The sequence below is a fragment of the Sceloporus undulatus genome, chromosome 4, assembly GCF_019175285.1.
Source record: "Sceloporus undulatus isolate JIND9_A2432 ecotype Alabama chromosome 4, SceUnd_v1.1, whole genome shotgun sequence".
Classification (NCBI taxonomy): Eukaryota; Metazoa; Chordata; class Lepidosauria; order Squamata; family Phrynosomatidae; genus Sceloporus; species Sceloporus undulatus.
In genome coordinates this window covers 75,564,223-75,587,223 of record NC_056525.1, presented here as the reverse complement: position 1 = coordinate 75,587,223, position 23,001 = coordinate 75,564,223, and the positions used below count along the sequence as shown (strand labels likewise).

General features: G+C 37.0%; 1 protein-coding gene across 8 annotated transcripts in view; it reads right to left on the bottom strand.

The window, feature by feature from the left end:
• Nucleotides 1-23,001, bottom strand: part of MAST2 (microtubule associated serine/threonine kinase 2) — a 203,814-nt gene that overhangs the window by 42,389 nt on the left and 138,424 nt on the right. For 7 of the 8 annotated variants that reach the window (XM_042461735.1, XM_042461727.1, XM_042461730.1 and 4 more), the window contains 8 exons: nt 20,581-20,672; nt 17,602-17,677; nt 11,916-11,936; nt 9,308-9,386; nt 8,230-8,384; nt 6,746-6,821; nt 5,602-5,811; nt 1,431-1,532 (listed from right to left, as the gene is read on the bottom strand). In XM_042461735.1, coding sequence (XP_042317669.1) covers nt 1,431-1,532; nt 5,602-5,811; nt 6,746-6,821; nt 8,230-8,384; nt 9,308-9,386; nt 11,916-11,936; nt 17,602-17,677; nt 20,581-20,672 — 811 coding nt within the window. The remainder of the gene's footprint in view (nt 1-1,430; nt 1,533-5,601; nt 5,812-6,745; nt 6,822-8,229; nt 8,385-9,307; nt 9,387-11,915; nt 11,937-17,601; nt 17,678-20,580; nt 20,673-23,001) is intronic. The other variant, XM_042461728.1, reaches the window with a different exon arrangement.

The following is a 23,001-nucleotide window of genomic DNA, read 5'->3' as shown; positions in this document are numbered from 1 at the left end:
GGATGGGATCATGAAACCATGAAAGGGTTAGGACAGGACTGATCTCCTAGGGTTCATCTTTATGTTGCTATACAATACAATATACACTATTGTATATTCCGGGCGGCTTGGAAGTGTGCAGCATATAAACACCATGCTTCCAAGCCATCCACACAGTAGTTCTAAAGGGCCATCTGTTCCAGCCCTCAGTCAGTATCACTGTTAAACCTTCTAATTAATTTGCCCTTCTAATTAATAAAACTATTAATTAATTTGCATATCTTAGAAGCCATCCACATTGCTAGAAGTGAGTAACATGTAAGAAATAATATGCAGTAATCAATTCTGTGTATTTAAAAATGCATCTACAAATCTATAACCTACACAGAAATATTATGAATGAAACCAGATACTGTTTATTGCTATTGTAAATAAATAGTAGCAAGAGCTGGAAGTCTACTACTAGATTTATATTACTAAATGATAAAGTGAAACTGCCAGTGAGCCTACACAGCAAAGTAAACACCTCCAAAAAGGATAGGTAAAACAGACTGAAATCTAATGAAAAGGCTAAATAAGAGATTCTAGTTTTATATTTTGAGTCCTGTCACAACAATCTTTATAATCATAGAATCGTAGAGTTGGAAGAGATCATAAAAGGCCACTAAATCCAACCCCCTTCCATGCAGGAACACACAATCAAGGACCCCTGACAGATGGCCATCCAGCCTCTGTTTAAAGATCCCCAAAGAAGGAGTGTTCATTATACAGACTCTCAAAAACATTACTACAGTTGGCCCTCCTTATCCACAGATTTTTTATCCACGGATTCAAACATCCACAACTTGAAAGTATTCAAAAAAGGTATAAATTCCAAATAGCAAGCCTTGATTTTCCATTTCATATAAGGGGTACTATTTTGCTATGCCATTATATTTAATGGGAGTTGAGCATCCATCAATTTTGGTATCCACGGGGAATCCTGGAATCAAATCCCAGCGGATAACAAGAACCCACTGTATCTATATTCGTCTCCAATTTTTCTTCAAAAGGATTGAGAAGGAAGTTACTATATATCCAGTTTCTGATTAACTAGTTTTAACTGAAGACAAGTTTAATTTTGGTACTACCTCCAAGGACAGTAGTATTTAGATTTGGTGTGTGGCCATAACCATTACAGGTGCACACTACCTCTAATATATGAAAGAGAACAAGATCTATTTAAACACTTCAAACAACACTACAAACATCCAAGATATACTCCTTATGCTCCTCATTGAACTGTTAAGGCCTCTCTTTCTGATTTCTCCCAGTTGTAAACCCTTTCTCGGAACCTCTTTTATAATACGGACTATCAATTGGCAAAATATGCTAGATTCCACCAAGTTTAATTTCAATCTCCTGGAACAATTCATCATTGCTACAGCTTCTCAAAGGCCCTGCTTGCTTACCAGACACTCTAGCAATCGTGCAGGCCGTGCAATTATGATCATCAACTTTTTCACCAGCTGGGTTACAAATGCCACCTCTGAGCTTTCTGATCGTTCGTGAGCCTGTAAAAAATGTTAGATTATGAAACAAAGAACTAATTTCATAAATGTAAAGTACACATGCTATTATCGTAGGTTTAATTACAGCTAATTATCAGCATAACAAACACAGCAATCAACTTGCTTACATGTTGCCAAGCTTTAACACATTCTATATATGGCAGAAGCAACATTGATAAACTCAATGAATTGAGGGGAATGTTACAAAGTTTTCAATTAACAATATTTAAATTATACTCTATTTTATAATCTTAATGTTTTAGGTGTGGCTTTACATTTAGTTTTGTTGGTAATTTTTCTTCGGTTACTCCTATTACCACCTTAAAAGAGAAAGAGAAAGAAAGGGAGTGAAGGAGGGGAGGGCAGGTTTCATTCTGTAATTGTTCTATCAGGACACTCAATGAATCGCAAGATACACATGTATAAACTGTCGAAACGCCTGTATAGCTACATGCTCTACATATAATGTAATGATAAAAATGTTCTCTACAGATCAAGAAATCACTGGGGACAATGAGCTATGGTTGGTCCAAAATTGAATATATTCAATGAATCAATTAGACTTATCTATATATCAGTTCAATGAGTCTACTTCAGTTGGAACAAACAACTGGATTTACTCCAGTTTTTCCCTTATACTCATATATAATACTCTAACTCTATGTATATTTAACCTACACAGAAGGAGGAATAAAGACTCAATTTTTCATCCTCCTTGATTAGCACTACTCTGCATTATTCTAAAGCTATTAAAGACAAGTAGAGGTATAATAATGTTAGAAGTAGAGTTCAGAGACCAGATGAGTGACAAACATTGAGTTTCTGGGTTTCTGCCAGCATGAATTTAATGAACAAATGTGCCAGCAATCAACTAGAGTAGAACTACTTAGTAACATTCATTTATAAAAAATAAAAATCGATATCCAAACAAGCACCAATATATTACCTGATTATTTATGGAAAAATAACTAAACTATTTAACTTGGCTCGCTTACTAGTAACACTGTGTTTTGAAAATAAGGATAATTCAGTCTTTGAATTCATACTGTAAGTGAAGGCAATGGCATATCATAGGGATGCTTTATAATCTACGCAAAAACAATATATAGTAGTTTTCAAACAAGCAAAATGAAGAAATAAAGCAAACAATACATTTCAGAATTTGCATTCACCATTGAAGAAAAAAGCTGCAATTCACATCAGCTCTAACTGATTTAGCTTGGACCTTGTAATTTACATAATTTATTTGAAACAATTTATTTCCCCTCAATTCATAAACTAATTAAAACTTAACATAATTTGACAGGGGATATATATATATATATATATATATATATATGAATGAAACATCAATATTTTAAATGTTAAAATTACTTCCATTGATCAATAGTGAAGAGTTTGCTAAAAACAACTGTTTAGGAAGTTTGTCACACAATCTAAATGTCCCAACCATATGTGAAAAAAGACTTAAAAACTGCTGCGTCTAAAACTTAACTGCCATTTTATTAGTACCTTAAAAACATTTTTTCTGTTTCAATTATGAAAAACAAAGGCAAAAATATATTTAATGATGTAATTTATACTGCATATTTTAAATCTAAGCTAAATCAAAAATGAAAACACACAACACAGTAAGAAGAGATTACAAAAACCAAACGCAACTTGTAGCAGCCATTCAGCCATGATATCTGCCCAGCACTGCAGCTCCAGAATCCTGAATAAAATCTGTGTTACTTCTTTCTTTCTCTCACTGGATAGTCTGGACATCTCTCCACAAGCTTTGTTTAGAATACATCTCACTTTTACTGCATCTTGGATACATGGGTTATATACCGAATAGCTGCCTATCTTTCACTTCCCTTGGTATGATGCATGCCATCTCATTAGCAGCTCCAATGACAACATGCTTGTCTGAAGGTTGTGGGTGTCATTTCAGAGATTTTTCTCTCGTTAAAGGGAGGGGCTGAGGCAAGCCCAAGGGTTATGGGCTGAAGCTGCTGCCATTCACTTATAGAAACAAAGTCGTTTTCAGTGACATACATATTGGAGGTAGAAATGGGCAATTTACAAAGTGATTCCCTTATCTGAAAGACTCATCCGTCACTAACTGTAGCCACTAGAGCGTGAAATTAAAATCATTGTTCTCCCTTGGGGTATACCAGGACCAACATCAGTGATATTCAAGTCACAACTGTGTAATTGAGCTAATATATTGATACAGACCAAGACACCCAAATTCCACAGACAAGAAGCAAGACACCTGCACTTAAAAACAGCAGTTCTAATTAAGATTTCTGTTTGAGTGGGCTACATAAGGCTACTGTAATACATATATGAAACTCTGCACAGTAGTGTCTCCCATACAGGAATATCTACAGAAGATTATTATCATCTTTTTAAAAAGCAAAAGCAAAATATGCATTTAAATATCTGCATTTCATTTCACTCTTCTGAGATAAATTCAATGTGCAGCTTATTTTTCCTTTTCTGAATTCTCTATTTCTATCACATTTCAGTTTACAAGTGTAACCACACTAATCCAGTCCAGCCACAGTTAAGTGCTCTTACAGCATCCATTTGTTTTTAACTGTAAAGATGCAAGCATAAGCTCAGATGTCTCAGGGAAACCAAAAGAATTAAATGTGCTTAACTGTGAATGGGTTGTTCCCATTCTCTTCAACTATTTTAATCAAGAATATGCCTATAACTGACACCTTGCATAATTCCACTGATTTATAGTAACTCTGGATTTGGTGAGAGACACTTTGTTATGACAAATGACATGTCCAATAATAAAGAGTAAATTTACAGAATAAATTTGGACAGCATTTAAGAGCAAAGAAAGGAAGAACAGAAGGGGAAAGAGTATCTTCAACAACACATTCCTGAAGCAATCTCATTTGTATTAAGGTATTTGGTACATTAGTATGTGCCTCCTAATGTATCTTACCTGTCACTACCTAATCTTTTCATGGATGTGGTGAACTGAAACCAATTTAGAAAAACGATTAAAAAATACCAACCTCCACCCCTCTCCAGCTAAATACCATTAAAGAGTAGAAAGAGAAAGACAACTACTATCTCTACTGTCTTATATAATAATATACTAGTATTGCTATACTAAGACTACTGTATTAATATGACAAAGTATGACGTGCTTTGAACTAAATTACTTTGCTGTATGCTTGAGTTTTCCTGATTAGTTTTAAAATACATTTTACATGTGCAGATAGCAACTGCAGCCCTCCATCTGACCTATAATTTCCATAAGCTTTAGCCATCAAAGCCAACTCTGAAGGACTGTAGTCTGAAAATATATGGAGGGCCCAGTTACCTATCCTTGCATTAAATGGAAATACTTCTTGCTTTTATTTTATTTTGTTCTGTTTAGCTTTTATAGAAATTTAAGTCTAAAACAAAAAAACCAAATTTCTTTTACTAACTTTTTGCTGCAGGCGAAGCCTTTCTTAGTTGACCAGAACATTTTCATTATTTTGGGACAAGTTCCAAAACAGTAACTGTACCCATGAATGCAAATCCTACTATATGGAGATGGCATGGTGCTGGGAATGGACACAGACAGACATAATGTCTTCTACTTTGTAGCAGAAAATTAATATGAGCTACTGTATGTGTCTACATGTGACTTCCAAGTTGCCTGTTAACTTATGGTGACGCCATGAACTACACAGGGTTTTCTGAGATTTCAGTAGGAAAAACATGGGTCCTAATGCCATTCTTAAGAATATATTACAGTATGAATTGAAACATATTCTTAAGAACAGCATTAAAACCCATCTTTGGCCCTCTGAAATCTGAGGCATTTGAAGGTCAGTAAATTGATTCAAGCTTAATCATGATTTCCTCTATTGCCAGTGTCTTAACCTACTTGCTCTAAATGGCTGGATGCTTCCTATCTGAAGCATGCCAATCTCAGCACACTATTCAAAAGTGTGTAAGGATTGTCACTGATATGTTATTCCATATAATTGCAACTAGGTGACGGAAAGCTGCTCTCTGAATTCAACTAGTTTTTGTAGTATATAAGGCAGTACGCTGTTGAAATACTTACATCCTGTAGGAGTTTCTCAAGGTTTTCCTGCAATTCATAAAAGTACCGAGACGTAATAAGTCCTTCACGTGATTTATCCAGGCAATCTCTGGCCAACTCAATAACTTGATGATGAATGAAACTCAGAACTCCATCTGCTAGCTGCAGTACATTCTCTGGTGCACTGGATGCAATAAACTCTGCCAATCGTTCCTCCATCTGGGCTGTGGCCTAAGACGTGTCAAAGAATAGTCACAGGCATTTACTATTAAACATCTATAGATTATAGGTTTTGTATGAATATTTTGGAATTTTGGCAACCAGAGATAAGGAGTTTTGTTCCACAATAACCAAATTCATAAATATTACAATTGTGTGACAAAGCTGAGTGATACTACGATTACCACATAAAAGATGCAGCGATTTAAGAAGGGACAAGAATTTAAAGTTACCAAAACAAAACAAAAAAAAACCCCAAAACCCTGGTATCAAACAGGTTGAGATCTGTAGGTCAAACACCTAAAATGGCCAAAGCATACATTATATAGGAGTGCACATCTATCAGTAACAAAATGTCTTGAAGTTTTTATTTTTACTTCAAAGAAGCCACAGGAAGCTCACATTTGAGCAGAGTAGTAGGACTAGGTGAGAAGTAGTTAATACTTCCATTCATTTAACTCTCCTTCCTTAAGAGGCTGCTTGAGAAAGAAAAGCTCATTTTTTCAATTAAGAATATTCAGGTCGTATCATTTGGCTCCCTCAAACCAACAAGTGTATGGAGAAACACAATGACGGATGGATATGTGTATAAAATCTGTAAGCACATGAAAAAATTAAGATGCTGCTACAACTGTTTTTCTTACTTATAAGCATAGTGATTTACTTGGAGACTGACTTGCAACAGTAACTTTATATTCCAAAAAACAAACCTTGATTTTGCCGTTTTATATAAGGGACATTATTTTATTATGCCACTGTATTTAATGGGACTTGAGCATTCAAATATCTATGGAGGGGCCTGGAATTAAACCCCAGTGGATACCAAGGACCTGCTTTAACAGCAATATCATCAAATATAGGGTACTATTTGAAATTTTCTCTCACATCCTTATTAAACTACCTTATTAAATAGACTGAAGAGATTGCTCCAAGTATTACTTCTTACCTTTGGAAACCTTTCTTTGTACACATGGTTCATCATTACTATTTCACTATCAAACGATACTGGAGAACGGCCAGGACTGCAAGGAAAAAAGTTAAGAATTTAAAATCTAATTGCTTCTCCCGAAAAAAATTTATCTGGGATGTTAACTGGAACTGGGGAGAAAGGAAATGTCATTTCATTTCTCAAAATGTCATACTGCCACCTACTCAACTTGCACAAATATTAGTTATATTAGTGTATATGAGACCCTCAATTATTTTTACAAAAGTATCTGTGTTTATTAAATGTCAGAATTTCTAGAATGTTTTAACAACTACTTGACAGTGGTAGAAAAAGAGGCACATTTACCCACATCTAGTGGGAATGTTGTTCTCTTAATCAGTATTGGAAAGATATCATCCATACTATAAAAGATGTAATAATGAGATCCAATGTCACTCATGCCACTTTTGAACTGCTTAACCAAGTAAGAACAACTACAACTACAAAATTCTCTATGTATTAGTAAATCATCTTAGGAAAGCACTTAGGAACTATTACTTAAAGTGATACATTTTAAATCTTAACACAGATTAGAATTTGGAACAAATATGGTTTTCTGTTTCATCACCATATATCAGATGCTGAAACGTAATGCCATGACTCATTCTACAGCTAAGTAGTCTAGCAGGCTGAATGAGGTAATTCAGATAGAAATTACACCTACTTGTTTAAATGACTCCTCCAAATTAGAATTAAATTTTCTCCTGAATTTTGATTTTGCAAATGGTACAGCTCTTTGATGCCTCTCCTCAAAGGAGTGCCAAGAGGAAATGCGCTTTCAAGGATGTGAATAAGACATTTTTGTATGTTTGTCAGCTTTTCTGGGTTAAAATCAGGCAAAGTTATCAAATTAAAATTAAAAGATATTAATGAACACTAACATTTTCTTTGTTTTGCCTTTTCATCCTTTCATATCTACGTTGTCTTAGTCCTGCCAGTGCACGACTAGCTCCCACATACATCACACAGCCATGATTTACTGTAGTTCTCTCCTCATCCATCCACCAAACTTTAAGGTGAGCACAAACATTTATGCCTGCTGGAATTTTGTAAATTCTTTGGCATTGCTTTCCTTTGTTTTGTCTTTTACATCCTTTGTTATATGCCCCCAGGTTTTACCCTCGACTTAACCACAGGTCACATTAAAATCCATAATTCTGGCCCCAAATCCTGTCCTCAACTTATACATGAGGTCGACTTATAGTCGAGTATATACGGTAGTCTATTTTTTAATCTATGTGGCATACAAATTCTCAAAAGAAATCTGTGAGTATATTAAAGTTTCACCAGCTACACAGGTTTCCGAAAAAGTCTATTCTAGTTTAGTACAGTAATCTAATTTATACAATAATTTCTTCTAAACAGTGGATGTTCTCACAGACAACTGAAAACTAGTTAGGAAAAAATAATTTGACGTATCATAAGTAGGATCAAATGCCCACCTGAGACTGCGAGACCGGGGCCGCATTGCTGGGGAATGTCGTCCTTCCTCATCAGTGATGCTTTCTGTACTGAAATGCTTTGTCAGGAAATGAAGTTCATCTGCTGTTGGCTGATAGGGCAGTTGATGTAGCTTCTCCTGAGATGAGCAAGATGACTAAGAACAAAATATATATACAAAAAACTCCTTAATACGAGGCACGGGACTTCATATACATAAACATGGTACAATTGTCTTAATGATTTAACACGATGAAGCAGAGCTGCAAAGGTGTAAGTACTGATGCTAAGTTATGCATACATGGTCTATCATTTGTTGAGTTGCCTTCAAGTGTTGGTAAATCTCTAGAAATGTGCTATTACAGATTAATTACAGCCAGGACTTTCATATTCCCTCATATCTAAGCAAACAGAATAAATTTTAACAGCAACAGTTCTCAGATGCATCTAGGAATAATTAAGTGACAAAACATTAAACTGAGATCTATAAAATATGTGAACTAAACTATGGATAAGAAAATGTACGGCGCTTTCTGCTAATATAAGTACATCCCCTATATCCGTGGGAGTGGTATTCATGGCTTCACTTACCCGTGACTGAAAAAATATGTTCTCTCTAGAGACTTTCTAGGTCCTCCAGCATGATTCTATGGTACACGTCCAGTAGATGTTGACAAAAGAGTCTTGCTGGAAAACCTAGAAATCTTCTCTCTAGGAATCTCTTGGTCCTCCAGCATCACTCTATGGTCAACTTTCACCAGATGCTATTAATTTCACTATGGTTTGCTACTGTTCTCGGTTTCACATTTCCATGGTAAGTCTTGGAATGTATCCCCTGCATTGTGTGTGTGTGTCATACTGTACTTTAAATGAATAAAAAAAAAATTAAAGAATGATCCACACTAGGTATTAGAAATAGTTTTGAAGTCCTATACAAAACAGTTAAAAAAACAGTTATTGTCAACCTGCTGGGAAGGAAGGAGAAAATAATACATTTAAAACTTCAATAATTCTTAACTACTAGAAGTAAAAAGAATGGAATTTAAAGAAATTTATCATCCATGATAAAAATTAACTTACTGAAACTGTTGAACTAGGTGTGTTAGTTCCATATCCAGATGAAGGAAGGGAGGCCAGAGACCAACGGCGTCCATCTGTCCTAGAGAAAGATGCACACAGTACTACTCAGAAATGTTACTACAAGCTTTAAATAACCTATTAACAAAGTTCTCCTACACAAGTAACCATGTGCTGTAGTTAGTGGCCAGCCATCCTTTTAAATTTCTCCCCTAAACAGCTTTAGGTTGATTATAAAGTCATGGCAGTAATAATTGTGAAGTCGAGAATCTGGCCTGTAGAACGTAACACATTCCACTAAAGACATTCCACTAAAGAATTTTTTTTAATTGTTTAGAACTTCTAGAACCCAATACCCTAAAAAAATCCATTAAAATTGTTTAGAAATTCTCTATTTGTCATCATAAATTTTCAGCATCTATTTTACTATTATAGATACCACAAGATGTTCATTCAGTTCTTCAGAACTCAGAGCATTTCACTGATTGAAGAATCTTTTGCTAAGAAACTCTGGCCAACCCCTGCCAAAAGCAGTTTTAATAAACTGGCTTATCCAGTTTATTAAAACTTATATATATATTATTTGCACAGGCAAAATATTTATCAAAATGAAGTATAAGTTTTCTACAGAGTGATGAGGCAAAACTGATCAGGAATGTGTGACTACATTTAAAGGTATTTGTTTAATACAATTCTGCCAGCAATTAATCAACTGTATCCTGAATCAGGAAGGTGCCTTCTCAACAAGGAAAAAAAAGCCCTTTTAAACTGTCTTAATTTCATTTTATATTTTGAGGGCAATGGCATGTGTATGAATGCATGCATGCCAAACTAGGAAAAGGGGTGGGGATAATATCTTTCAGGAGTCTTGCAGGCAGTCCCTAATGCCGTAAAGATTCCCTAAAGTGCAACAAGGAAGCAATCATTCCCGCTTTCATAGCACTTTTCAAAACAATGCTTTTTTTTGTGGGAGAAGAGCCTCGTGTGATAAAGTCTGTATGAAATAATCAGCAAGATAGTGCTGTGTTCAAGTATGGAAAGGGAGTGAACAGTTTGGGGAGAGTTCTGGTTTACATCTGATTTTTTGTTTGCATTCTTTGACATTGCAGCTATTATCTTAGCTATAAATTATGGGTTTCAATGTTTCTATTAAGTACTGAGAGTATCAACTACCAAGCGTCTCTAAAAAGATCTCTTGCACGGCTTTTTGCATATCATCTTTATTATATTTGACATTTCATAAGAACAGTAGGAATGACTCTGTAAAACTAAACTAAGCTTCATATTTGATCATCTACATTCAGGAAAGCAATACACATTCTTCTCTCTCTTAGGATTAAGCAAAGGGATAACATACATTTAATAAGTAATACATTCATGCTTCATGCACAGGATCACAAATATTTAAGTGTAGTGACACAATCCATGCTGTAATTAACCCCATTTAGCCAATCTTTTGAACATAAAACATCCTCAAATGCTACTGCTATTTTCTCTTGTATCTTATATTTTATATGTGACATGTACTGAACACTCAATTGCCACTGTATGAAAGGGTATCACTGCTTAAATATTTTGAAGAAAAAAAAGGCAACTGGCTGAGACACAAAGACACAGAGGCAATTTTGGTCAATGCAAAAAGATTTCTAAAGCCTTACTACAAATTTTATACAGTTTATACTGTTTTTCGGTGTAGTTTTTACTTCCATCTTCTTTTTATTTCGTCCTGATCATTCATTTTTCTTTTTTACTTTGTTTCCCTGGAGGTAATGTAGCACCCTACTCTTCTTTGAAATTCCCATTTGATTTCTCAGATCTTGTGGAAGAGGTTTCTTGTTCTACCTTTCTTAATGTCTTCTTCTATTTCTCTGCAGTGATTTATTATAATAGTTGTCTTTGTCCCTATGCATAGGTCACTGAATAGATACATACAGGATTCTGCATCCTTTTGTTTTGCATATGTCTTTAACTATTCAAATAATTTCATAAGTCATTTGATTCACTTTTTTTCTTTTTGGTTAAAGTCATTGTCTTTTTGCATTCTTCCCTGATAATATGCCTGGTTTCAGTCCAGGGTTCATCTGGCTCCCTGTCCATTAGGTAAAGATAGTCCCTTGACATGAATGTCTAGTTGTAACCAACTGCAGGGGGCGGTGCTCATCTCAATTACTAAACTGAAGAGCTAGACAAAGAGGATAACTTTGGAGTCATGTGGGCAGCATGACTGTTCTGAAAGCTGTTAGCTTCCCACCAAAGTGGTACCTATTTATCTACTTGAATTTAGATGCTTTTGAACTGCTTGGTTGGCAGATGTTGGGACTAGTGACAGGAGCTCATCCCATCATGCAGCACTTGGGCCTCGAACTGCCAACCTTCCAATAGTAAGAACTGGCATCTTAACCACTAAGCCACCTCATCCCTCAATTAGGCTTAATAGTGCAAAATTCCATTGAGTTCACTGGGATATATTGTTATTTTTAGCAATGCCTAAATGGGGTTTTGGCATCATATAAACTTACTGGGCCTGCAGCATGCAAAAGCATGATATTTGCATTCCATACAATATCTATATGCCTATATATCTATATAAATATATCTGCTAAACCATTACCTGTCTGCCCTGTGTCCATGGCTATATTAAAAAAAACACACAGTTATCAGTAATAAAATCACAACCCAGTTATAAATATGTCAAATTATTATTTTATGCTTGTGAATCAACTTGAGAACTTTCATTTTTGAAGGAACAGTACAAATAAATAAAAAGGGGGGTAAATGAGACATATGGTTATGCATCGTTTATATGCACAGCCATAATTCCAATTTATCAAAAGACTAATTTTGAGGATTGCTCATCTATGTTTTTCAGTTTAGTTTTGTTATTAGTTTAAAAACAAAGATTGGTGTCACAAAATTATCAGAGCTGAGAATGACTGAAAAACAAATCTATTTCCACAGTAAGTGATAATGGTTGCATCTCTACATATCACACAGTATTCTCTATGACACAACACATAATGTGAGAGGGAAATCTTGCACTGGGAAAAAGAATTTAGCTTAATAGTATAACACAAGAGCACATATTTTTCCTAGCACAGAATACTGTACACCCACCAATCTTGACCTTTGCCTAAGTCCTCTTGAGGATATTGGAGTTGGATGAAAGGTTAATGTGTTGTGGTTGTGGACAGGCTATCTCATGCAGAACAGCCAACTGAAGGATAACATGGGGCTGGTCTTTCAAGCAGATGGCCTTCTACCAACTTTCTATCTCCTGTGAATATTGCCACACAGACTAGCTTTCTTAACATCTGTTGTTACCAAAATGGCCATACCACTGTTGTGGTAGCAGCCACAAACGCAATACAATATGGCTAAGTGACTGGGCTTCTTCTTGCAGCTGCAAGCAGAAAGAGAGGCAAAGTAGCTCATGGGGAAGATTCACACAGTAAACTTCAGCATGAGTAAGGGCTCTCTTTAGCAGTTGTTCTTGAAAAAAAAACTTGCATTGAATAGTCAGTGGGACGAAGAGTGCTAGAATTGCCCCACACACACACTTTTTTTTTCAGTAACCAGGTTTTTGGAGCCCTGCCTCCTATGCTCCAAGCATGTTTTGGATAGCCTGGTGTGACTCCTAAGTAAAACAATTCCAAGATATTTGTCTAATATAAAAAATGATTCTGACTTCAGTGCTCAGTTGTATGTCTTTGCTCTTCAGTATCTTTTCCAGTTCTTTCACAGCTGTCCTTCCCATTCTTAGAGTTCTTCTTGTTTCTTGACTGCAGTCTCCATTCTGGTCGATGTTTGATCATAGATATGGGAATTCTTTAACTATTTCAATTTCCTCATTGTCTAGACTGCATTTGTGTATTTCTTCAGTAGTCATTATTTTTGTTTTCTTTATGTTCAGCACCTGACATGCCTTTATATTTTCATCTTTGACCTTCCTTATTAACTGTTCCAATTCCTGAATGTCTTCTGCTAATATTATGGTGTCGTCTGCATATCTTGTTAATGTTGCTTCCTCCTATCTTCGTTCCTCCTTTTTCTGATTCTAATTCTGCTTTTCTTATGTTTTCAGTATATAAGGTAAATAAGTAAGGTGATAGGATGCAGCCTTGCCTGACCCCTTTGCCTATTGGGAACCACTCTGTTTTCACAAATTCTGTTCTGATGGTGGCCTCTTGTCCTTGGTACAGATTCCTCATCAGGGCTATCACTGTACCAAGATGCATGGCAGGACTTTACTTTGGCATGTCTGGTGGAATTAGGGGAGAAAAACTCTAGGAACAAGGTGATAGTTCAGAGACATCTCAAGGATAAAAGGGGAAAAGTTACTTTCACAGCTCATGGTTTGAGACCAACTGGAACAAAAATATTCTTGGGCATCTTCCAGATCTACCACTGTAAGGCTTTTTAGTTTTTTGGATGGCAGAAACTGAAAGAGGTGCTTCTCACATTAAAGATGTGCAGGCTGTGGCAATTTCAGATCCAGAATGGCTTCATCAGAAGTAGTGAGGATATCAAGCTGCTTAGCTGGAGGAATAGGGAAGGGGATAGTGTGGTGTCTAAGGCAAGTCAGACTATCTCTTGTGTGTCTGGGGGGTGGGTCTACTTGCAATGCTGCTGAAGGGCATTCTAAAAATAACCACACCAGTAAACCCATGAGATCCAAACATATTCTTGTTGCCAGTTAAATGTCTATTTTAGAAAGAGGCCTTGAGATTGATAGCTCTACATTTTTCCCTGTGTTCTATGCAGCACCTGGCCTGTTATGAAATTAAATATAGGATGGAGAACTTGTGGCCCTCTAAATACTGTTGGTGTAGAACTTCATGATTGGCTCTGCTAGGTATAGAGGATGGTAGTTACAGTCCAACAACATCTTGAGTGATATATGTTCCTTATACATGCATTAAATAAACACAAAATAAAAGTCATAGTATGCTGATTTTCTTCACCTCTTTCTCTATAGTTACAATGCAACTATGTGTGGTGAACCCAACAACCCCATCTGCAAAATGCATCAAAAGGGGTGATCTGCACTGCAGAAAGGACAGGAGGAAAAGTTGTTAATTGGTTTTACCATTCCAGTAATGAATACTATAATGATAAAGGAGTAAAAGCAGCTGGAGGAAACAATTAGGAGAGGAAGAAATTAGCACACACACTCATGAAAATCACCTTCCATTGAAGGTACTTCACAAGAAAAAAGTGCTGGAAGATTTTTGCATTCTCTCTTCCCCTCCTTGGATAAATAGATTTTCCTGCATGCAAATCCTGCTGTCCCCCTGCCTTCAAACATCCCATTTCCTCCTACTGAATCACAGGTCAATAATTCGTAAAGTGGTAAACAAAGCATGTGATTCAGATGACTCCCCCTTTTGGGAAATTCTCTCTTTTACAAAGATTTTTCTCCTGCCTTTGTTGGTTCCCCATCTTCCTCCTCTCTCAAATTTCTTTGGAAATATGGTGAGATAAAGATTTCTTCTTTACTTGAACTATTCATTAGTTAGGTTAAGATACAGCCAATATGCATATGTAGATTCAAGCTTTATTTAAACTGCAAGCTACTTGTGTTGTTTCTGAGTCAGTCTCAGTTCTTAGAGAAGCATAAGGCCAAAACAGAAGTGGCAGTAAGCACCAGGTTGGGGGGGGGGGAGCGTGTCTGAGCACAGCATTTAGATGCTGCACGCTTTGACGCTGCCCTCATGCTGCCAGGAAGCTGCACGGTTTATCACATATGTGGCACCTTCACAGCATTCCAGTGGCGCAGCATTTACATGTGCTGCGCCGTCAAATATCCAAAAAGCCATGGTGGCAAGGGCACCCTTTTTAAGCCCCATAAAGGAGCAGCATTTTGCTACTTCTTTTGGGGTGGCAAACTGCTGGATCAGGGCCACGGTGTCTGGTTGCTGCAGCTCAAAGGGGCTGCATGACACTGTCCCTTTAGGGCCATCTGTTTCAGCCCATAGTTAGACAAGGACATATTTCTGCCACTCTGCTGATTTAAAGCGAGATCTTAATATGCTGGGATTGGATATTTTTGATATTTAAATATTTTTGTTTCCTTAACAAAGCCCGAAGCCTTAGGAAACTTGAATTGCCTTACAAGAAGGTGCTGCCAAAAACACTATTATATATGGATACAGTGTAACATATAGTTAAGCAACCAGCACTTTCATCTTTTCAGATTTCAAAGCTGCCAGTCTTTCCAGGACATTGTTGTATACATCTTTATATGAAAAATGGTGATCCTACATCCTGAGTTTGCCTTCAAGTCATTTCCAACTTATGGAAACCCTAAGGAAAACTTATCGTGAGTTTTTTGTGGCAAGATTTGTTCAGAGGAGGTATATCACTGCCTTCACTTGAGACGCAGAACATGTAACTTGCCCAAAGTTGAACTGGAATCGAACCCTGGTCTACTACACTGCAAAAACACAGTAAAATTTTCTCTAAGCCTACAGGTAAATAACAAGTGACTAAGATGGGGTATTTACATTTATAAAGAAAATGTTGTATTTGTATATGATGGGATGTTCCCTGAACAATTTAAAAGACTATGGCTCATTCATTTATTACTGGCTCCTCTGCTGGGTTTTTTGCCCATGAATTTGCAAAACAAACTGAAAATCTGGATTGGTCAAAACTATTTTTTAAATTGATATTGTTATTAAATTCCTTTCAAACTTTTGTAAAATAAGATTTTAACTTTCTTGCTTTAAATTACTGGAGACCACCTTGGGTCTCACTGCAGGAGAAAGGTGAGGTATAAATTCAATCAATCAATCAATCAATCAATCAATATTTAGATAATGAAGTGTTGTTATTATGTACTTTACAAGATATCTACCAGACAATAGTGCAGTGAAACATTAAAGGAGGTATGATACCCAAGCATTACAAAAAAATTCCAATGGAATAGTACATGAAACAGTGCTGCAGGTTATCGGAGTTGAAGATTTTGCTGCATCTTCACTCATTCATTCAAAATACATATGCAGAAAAACATGCTCAAGGAATTCAATACAGCAGCCTACCTGGAGGCTTCTGTCCAGCTTGCTGGTTCCTGTTTAATGCAAATCAACCTGCTAGAATCTAGAGTGCTTAACTTATTATGGCTTTTGTTGTGTTTTTCAATTTTAGACTTTCAAACAATCAAAATGATGATGGGAATTAATATATAGCTCTAACTGACAGTAGTGTCTTCTCTGTTTTTAGCAACATGCCTTGTTCTGCACTTTGCATATTTAATATCATGAATGGAACAGTTCTTTAAATGTGTAGTGCTACAAAGTAACAATAGCCATGGAAAACTAATTTTATGTGGTTGTAGCTAGCCATCTAGACTGAGTGGGGAAAAACGTGATTTCGTTTTTACCCAGAAGAAAAAAATTAACATAGTATTATACTGTTTTTAGTTAAACATTTGACCACAGAATAATAGAATAACCAGCAGCAGCAACTACGGTAAATATTCCTCACTTTCATGGAAAATGTTATTCACTTGTTCATCTTGAAAGTCTGTTTACTGAAATACATCTAAGAATGCATGGCTTTCTTCATGCAGCATTCTTGGTTTGTTGGGAAAATAGCAAACAATCTACCTTCCTTGGTTGTTGCACCCAAATTCTAACATTATATGTCATTCATTTTATATTATGGCAGTTCCCACATTTATGGAGCACTATGAAATATGAAGGTGCCAAAGAGGATGGAAAAGCAAACAAGAAAAACGAGGCTTATGAGGCTTTCCTAACAAGGCAGAGTGTGGCACTATATAACAACCTGCCACATGAGTCCAATAAATGAAACAGGGTTCAACCTCACTCCTAGGATAATGCCTAAGAGCATATGAGAGCTTCCTCTTAGCCTCTTCCTCCCACTTTTAACTAGTAGTAATTGGGCTGGGCCAGGGCAAAAGCTGCTTCCATGAAGTCAGGCTGGTCACACTCTCATACCCCAAATCAGTTAGGCATAATAAAGCTGGTCCATTATTCACAAAATTTTCAGTCTACTTTCTCCATCTCACTTTCAACTATAAGGGAAAGAAATTTTGTATCCCTTCCCATATGTGACCAAACCACTTTTATAAGAGTGCATAAAGGTCTTGGGAAAATAAATAACTAAACAATAAATTTCTGTGTTTTTGTTCTATCAATGCCTCAAAGTCTAATTAACAAAAATCAAGTTTAATGCTTGAGAGTCAATAATTAAGCACACAGGTCCAAACTGCTTTAAAGAGCAGAAAATAAGAATCACATGCTAACCAAAACAGAAATGTGCACACATACCTGCGGGCAGGAACAAAGGAAAAGTGAGAAGGTGCATTTGGGGAAAAATTTCTGGGACTGTCCAATGGACTTCCTCCTGTTCAAAAAAGTACAAAAAATTGACATTTGTAACTCATCCACAATGACTACTTCTTTTACAGTATTATACCTGATGGGTATCTTAACATGACATACAGCTAACATAATGTGCATGCACCATTTCCAGTAATAAGATTTTTCACATTATTTTCTACATTAGTCTAAACAGCCAATCTTTCATTTTTTTCTATTGGAGCAATACTGGATCCTTGCAGGATCCAAGATGTACCTGAAAATAACATAGTTTAGCTATCTCTCTCATATATATATATATATATATATATATACACACACTCTCTCTCTCTCTCTCTCTCACACACACACACACACACACACACCCCTCTCTAACTAATGCAGAAAGTATTCTTCCACAACAGAAGTGTAAATGCAACCTGTCAGCAGGTGAAAGGCTGTGATTAGGATAAGGGTTTGAAGAGATACGGATGTTTTCTAGTGAGCTATCAAATCTCTTCAAGCTCAATGCCAATGTTTGACATACGCATACAGGTGGAAAGAATAAGCCATGGATATCAATAATCATAAGAACTTCCTGACACTCTTCATGATCCATTTGATTAAAACCATCAGTCCCTCAGATCCTATTAGTATCAAACTAGCTGTCACATGGACTAGAAAATGCAAACTCTGAATTTCAAATAAAAAATGTCACATCTGGTTATGTTATGTAGAAAAATAAAAACATAAAATTAAGATCAAGCTAATTCACTATAACTAATTAGAACAACTGCAATTTTACAGCCTCTTAAATGGAATCAAATACTGTAGTAGCATTCTTCCCCGTAGCATCTTGTTCCTGCAGTCAATGCCCAAGGAAGCAAAAAAGAGTGCTGCAACTGCTGTAACACCATTTTTATTCAGGAGATTTTACGTATCATATGTTTGGACATTCAAGCTGCTATGGGGATGGTGATAGTTTTATTGCCCAAACATTTATGTAGTATTAACATTTAGCACCTGGTATTTCTTATGGTGGTTCCAGTCATTCCTGTAGGGGAAAACTTAACATGATGCAGGGATTTACCTATGACTGTTGGCCGGTGAGGCAAAGGTTCCTGTTCCCACAGTATTTAAATATACAGGAACCTGGGGGAAACTGACTCAAATTTGGAGGTTCAGTATGCTGATGAAACCCAAGTTAATATCTACCTTCTATTTAACTCCAAGGGAATAATTTTAGAGAATTCTAAACCTGTTCTGAGAGCCAGTGTTGTATAGTAGTTTGAACACTGGACTATGACTCTGGAGACCAGGGTTCAAATCTCTGCTTGGCCAAGGAAACCCACCGGATCACCATGGATAAGTCACACTCTCTCAGCCTCAGAGGAAGGCAAAGGCAAGCCCCCTCTGGGCAAATCTTGCCAAGAAAAACCCTTTGGTAGGTCTGCCTCAGGGTCACCATAAGTCAGAAATGACATGACAACACACAACAATAGAAAAAAAATCCTATACTTAATGTCGGTAATGAAGTACATGAGGGTTAACAAATAACAGCTTAATCTAGAAATAACTCAGGTGTAAATCAAAAGGAAGATCAGATAATACAGATTCAAACTATGATGGATTGGGTTATAATTCTCCCAAAGATTCAGGGTTGCTGTTTGCACATACTTTTAGAGTGAGCTTTGAATCTGTTGGGACAAGAGAATTCTTGCATGGCTACACCCCACTTATACTACTGTAACATGCTCTACATGGGGTTTTCTCTGAAAAGTGTTCATAAACTTCAGGTGATATTAAATGTGGCCTCTAGACTGGTGACTGGAGATGGCTCAAAACAAAAAAGTACTCCCTAGTTACAACACATTCAGGCATTCCAGGCACAGATTATGACCTAGGTCCAGGCTATTTGAAGAACCATAGTGTCCTGTATAACCATGTTTGGGCTTTGAGATCTTCAAAGAAAGCCTTTCTTCCAACCCACTACCTTCATGTCTAAGTGCAGATGCAAGAAAGATTTCTCAGTGGCCACTCCCAGACTCTGTAATTTCTTAATGAGGGAAATTAGACCGGCTCCTTCCCTGATGTTTTATGCTTTTATTTTTCATTTTAAACGTTTTATACCTTTCTTAATTTTTAAACATTATTTAATTAAAAGCAATAGCATTTACTCTTCTATAGTGCCTCATACTGAACTAAGCAGTCTCTAAGTGGTTTACATGGTGTAAGCCAATTGCCCCAACAAACTGAGTACTCATTTTACCGACCTATGAAAGGATGAAAGGCTGAGTTAAGCTTGGAGCCCCTCAGGATCGAACTCACAACTTTGTGGCTGCAGTACAGACACTGCGCCACAAGGGCTCCTTTGAGCCACTTCCCATTCAGAGGCAAAAGGAAAGATATATATTTTAAAAATGAAAAAAGGAGTTGATGCCCAGGGATTCAAAAGTCAACAAAAGAAACAGTACATGAATAGCTTCATAGAAAGCACGTTCATCAGCAGCTCATTCAAGCTGAGCTAGTGAGCAAGCTCATTTTAAGTTGCTTTAGACCAGAGCTAGTTTCAAAGGTGCTACAAGATCCCTTTCCATAAGGGTATTTTTAATTCATTTCAATCAAAAGTGACAGCACCTGGCATGCTTGGGCAGCTCTCGGAGCCCTTGAACACTGGTCCTATGAAGATTTTCACACTTGCCTGCATCGCTGGGAAATTGCCCTCCAAAAGTTGCTAAAAGGGGAAGTGAGCCTCTCTGTCTGAACGCTGGAAGCGCTCATTAATCATCAAGGGAAACGGAGCTCCCTCTGTAGCATCCTTCAATCGTTGCAAGGAAAGCAGGGAAGCAGGGAGATTCTTTTTGATGCAAACTTTGCGTCCAGAAGGAAAAAGAGAAATCCGAAAAACCCACAAAAAAAAATTTGCTGATCTGTTATGTTTTTCATTACCTGCATGTCCATGGAGTGGTGAATGTGGCCGTGGAAGTGTTGGAGATGTGCTGGAAGTCACAATCAAGCTCTTTCTATTACTGGTCCGGCAGCTGAAAGAAACAAAGAATTACAGATGTTTTAAAAAGGGATAGGATAGATGTATTTTATGACATTCACAGCAAGTTTTCATTTGTTAGGAAAATCTATCTATGCAGTTTCCAGATTAAAAATATATAAAGAACTCTATCAAATTATTTCTGCATTATATAAAATACAATACAGTCAGCTTTTACATTTGCAGATTTAATTGTTCGCAGATTTGATTAATATAGTCTCTCTAAGAGCAACTCCATGGCCCACTTTCGCCAGAAGTTGCACAGATGGGCATAGAGATTTCTAGAGAGAACACTGCTCTAGGCATTTGTAGGTTCTCTAGCACAATTCTATGGTCAACATCCGGTGGATAATATCCACAGAGTTGCACTGCAGGACCTAGAGATTCCTAGAGAGGTGTTCTCTCAGGTAAAAAAAAATTTTTTTTTAAATATTATTTGTTGTGTTTCCATTTTCATGGGGGTCCTGCATACCTAATTCCAGGTAATGTGGAGAGCCCACTGTATTTGGGTGGAGAGGTTTCACTGAGTTTAACAGTTTTATTATGCTGAACAGAATTTGCTGCTTTGCAAACTGTACTGTTACAGTTTTGGCTCTCTAAATCTCCATGGGGGTTCACCTAATCCTCAGAAAATGGAGGAAAGTGGGGGCCTTCCTCCTTAGTTCACGGTCCACCTATTGGATGAATGTATGAACCTCATTAATTAAAAATAGTGAAACAGTATGTTATGAACCTAGAAATGGCTAAATTTGTCTCCCTCCAGCTACACTGATTAATAAAACCATACTAACACTAATGCAAAATGTACACTATAAACCATGTCTACACCATAGTAGACTATAACATAATTATATTTTGACACAGAATATATTACATGACTTGGGTTTGCAGTCATGTTTCTAAAACATCAACATACTTTCCATCACATTATACAAACAGAAAGGACTGAAATTTGCAAGAATCACCAAAGAGAAGTTGAAGGCTTTCATGGCCAGCATCCATAGTTTTTTGTGTTTTTTTATGCGGCCATGTTCTAGAAGAGTTCTTCTGACGTTTCGCCAGATGCTGGCGAAACGTCAGGAAGAAACTCTTCTAGAACGTGGCCGCATAGCCTGAAAAAACACAAAAAACTATTCACCAAAGAGGTTGTTAAAAATAGGTTGACCATAATCCTTAAAGTTCAAGAGAAAAGAAGAACAGTGTCTACATAATATAAAACAGGGTTCCCTAGGGAAATAAGAACAATTTACAAGGAAAGGATGAAGGCCACACTCTTCAGAGATAATAAAACATTTATTTGAAAAGCTGGAAAGAAAAAAAAAACTGTTATTCATTTCACATTATCTCTTACTTTTTGTTTTTTATTAGACAGACATAAGGACAGGTTGCATACCTGTAAGGGTATTTCTTCGAGTGGTCATCTGCAATACATACAAATGGGTGTACTGCGCCGGTGCAGTGCTGCTCGGAAAACTCTAAAATCACTGGGCAAAGTTTACTTTGCAACTTTTAGCAACTTTCTGGCGGTAGCTCCGCCCATCCTTATAAGCCCCTGTGTTCCCGCTTTTCCCCAGTTCAGAGATTACGCTGTGTAAGCGACATGGAGAATGAGCCAATGAAGGGCAGGACACTGAGGGGAGAACGAGCAGGATTGTATGTATTCACAGATGACCACTTGAAGAAATACCGTTACAGGTATGCACCCTGTCCTTCTTCTTCGTGGTCTCTGCAAACATACAAATGGGTCGAGACTGACAAGCTTCGGTCAGTGGCGAAGAGTGTCATGACACCAAAGTAAGGTTCTAATAAGCTGTGTTTATTACACAATAAAATCATTGAACAGAAAAACCATGTCAATTGCTTTTGTACTTCAACAAATATGCTGCAAAACCCGTTCAAGTAAAAGGCACATGAACACATATTAGGTCAGCAAGACCTATGTAAACCATGGGAATGTTGTAAACAAGCCAATTTGACAAAAGAAACATCCATTTTCAAGAACATGTAAACAATGGAAATGCAGTGCAATCAATGTAAACTGAAACCAACACTGCCCTCCAAAGGCTGCATCTCGTTTCGCCCTGGTGTCCAAGCCGGTAATGTTCAATGAAAGTCAATGGCTGGGACCAAACAGCAGCCTTACGACAACCTGCAAAGGGACCCCAGTCAAGAATGCGGAGGATGCCGCTACCGCCCCAGTTGCAATGGGACCGAACCCTGGCCAGGAGAGGCTGCCCACTAGTTCATATCAGAGATGGATGGTACCAGCCACCCCTTCGAATGTCTCTGCGCCGACACGGCAGTCCCTTCTTCGGTTCCGAGTA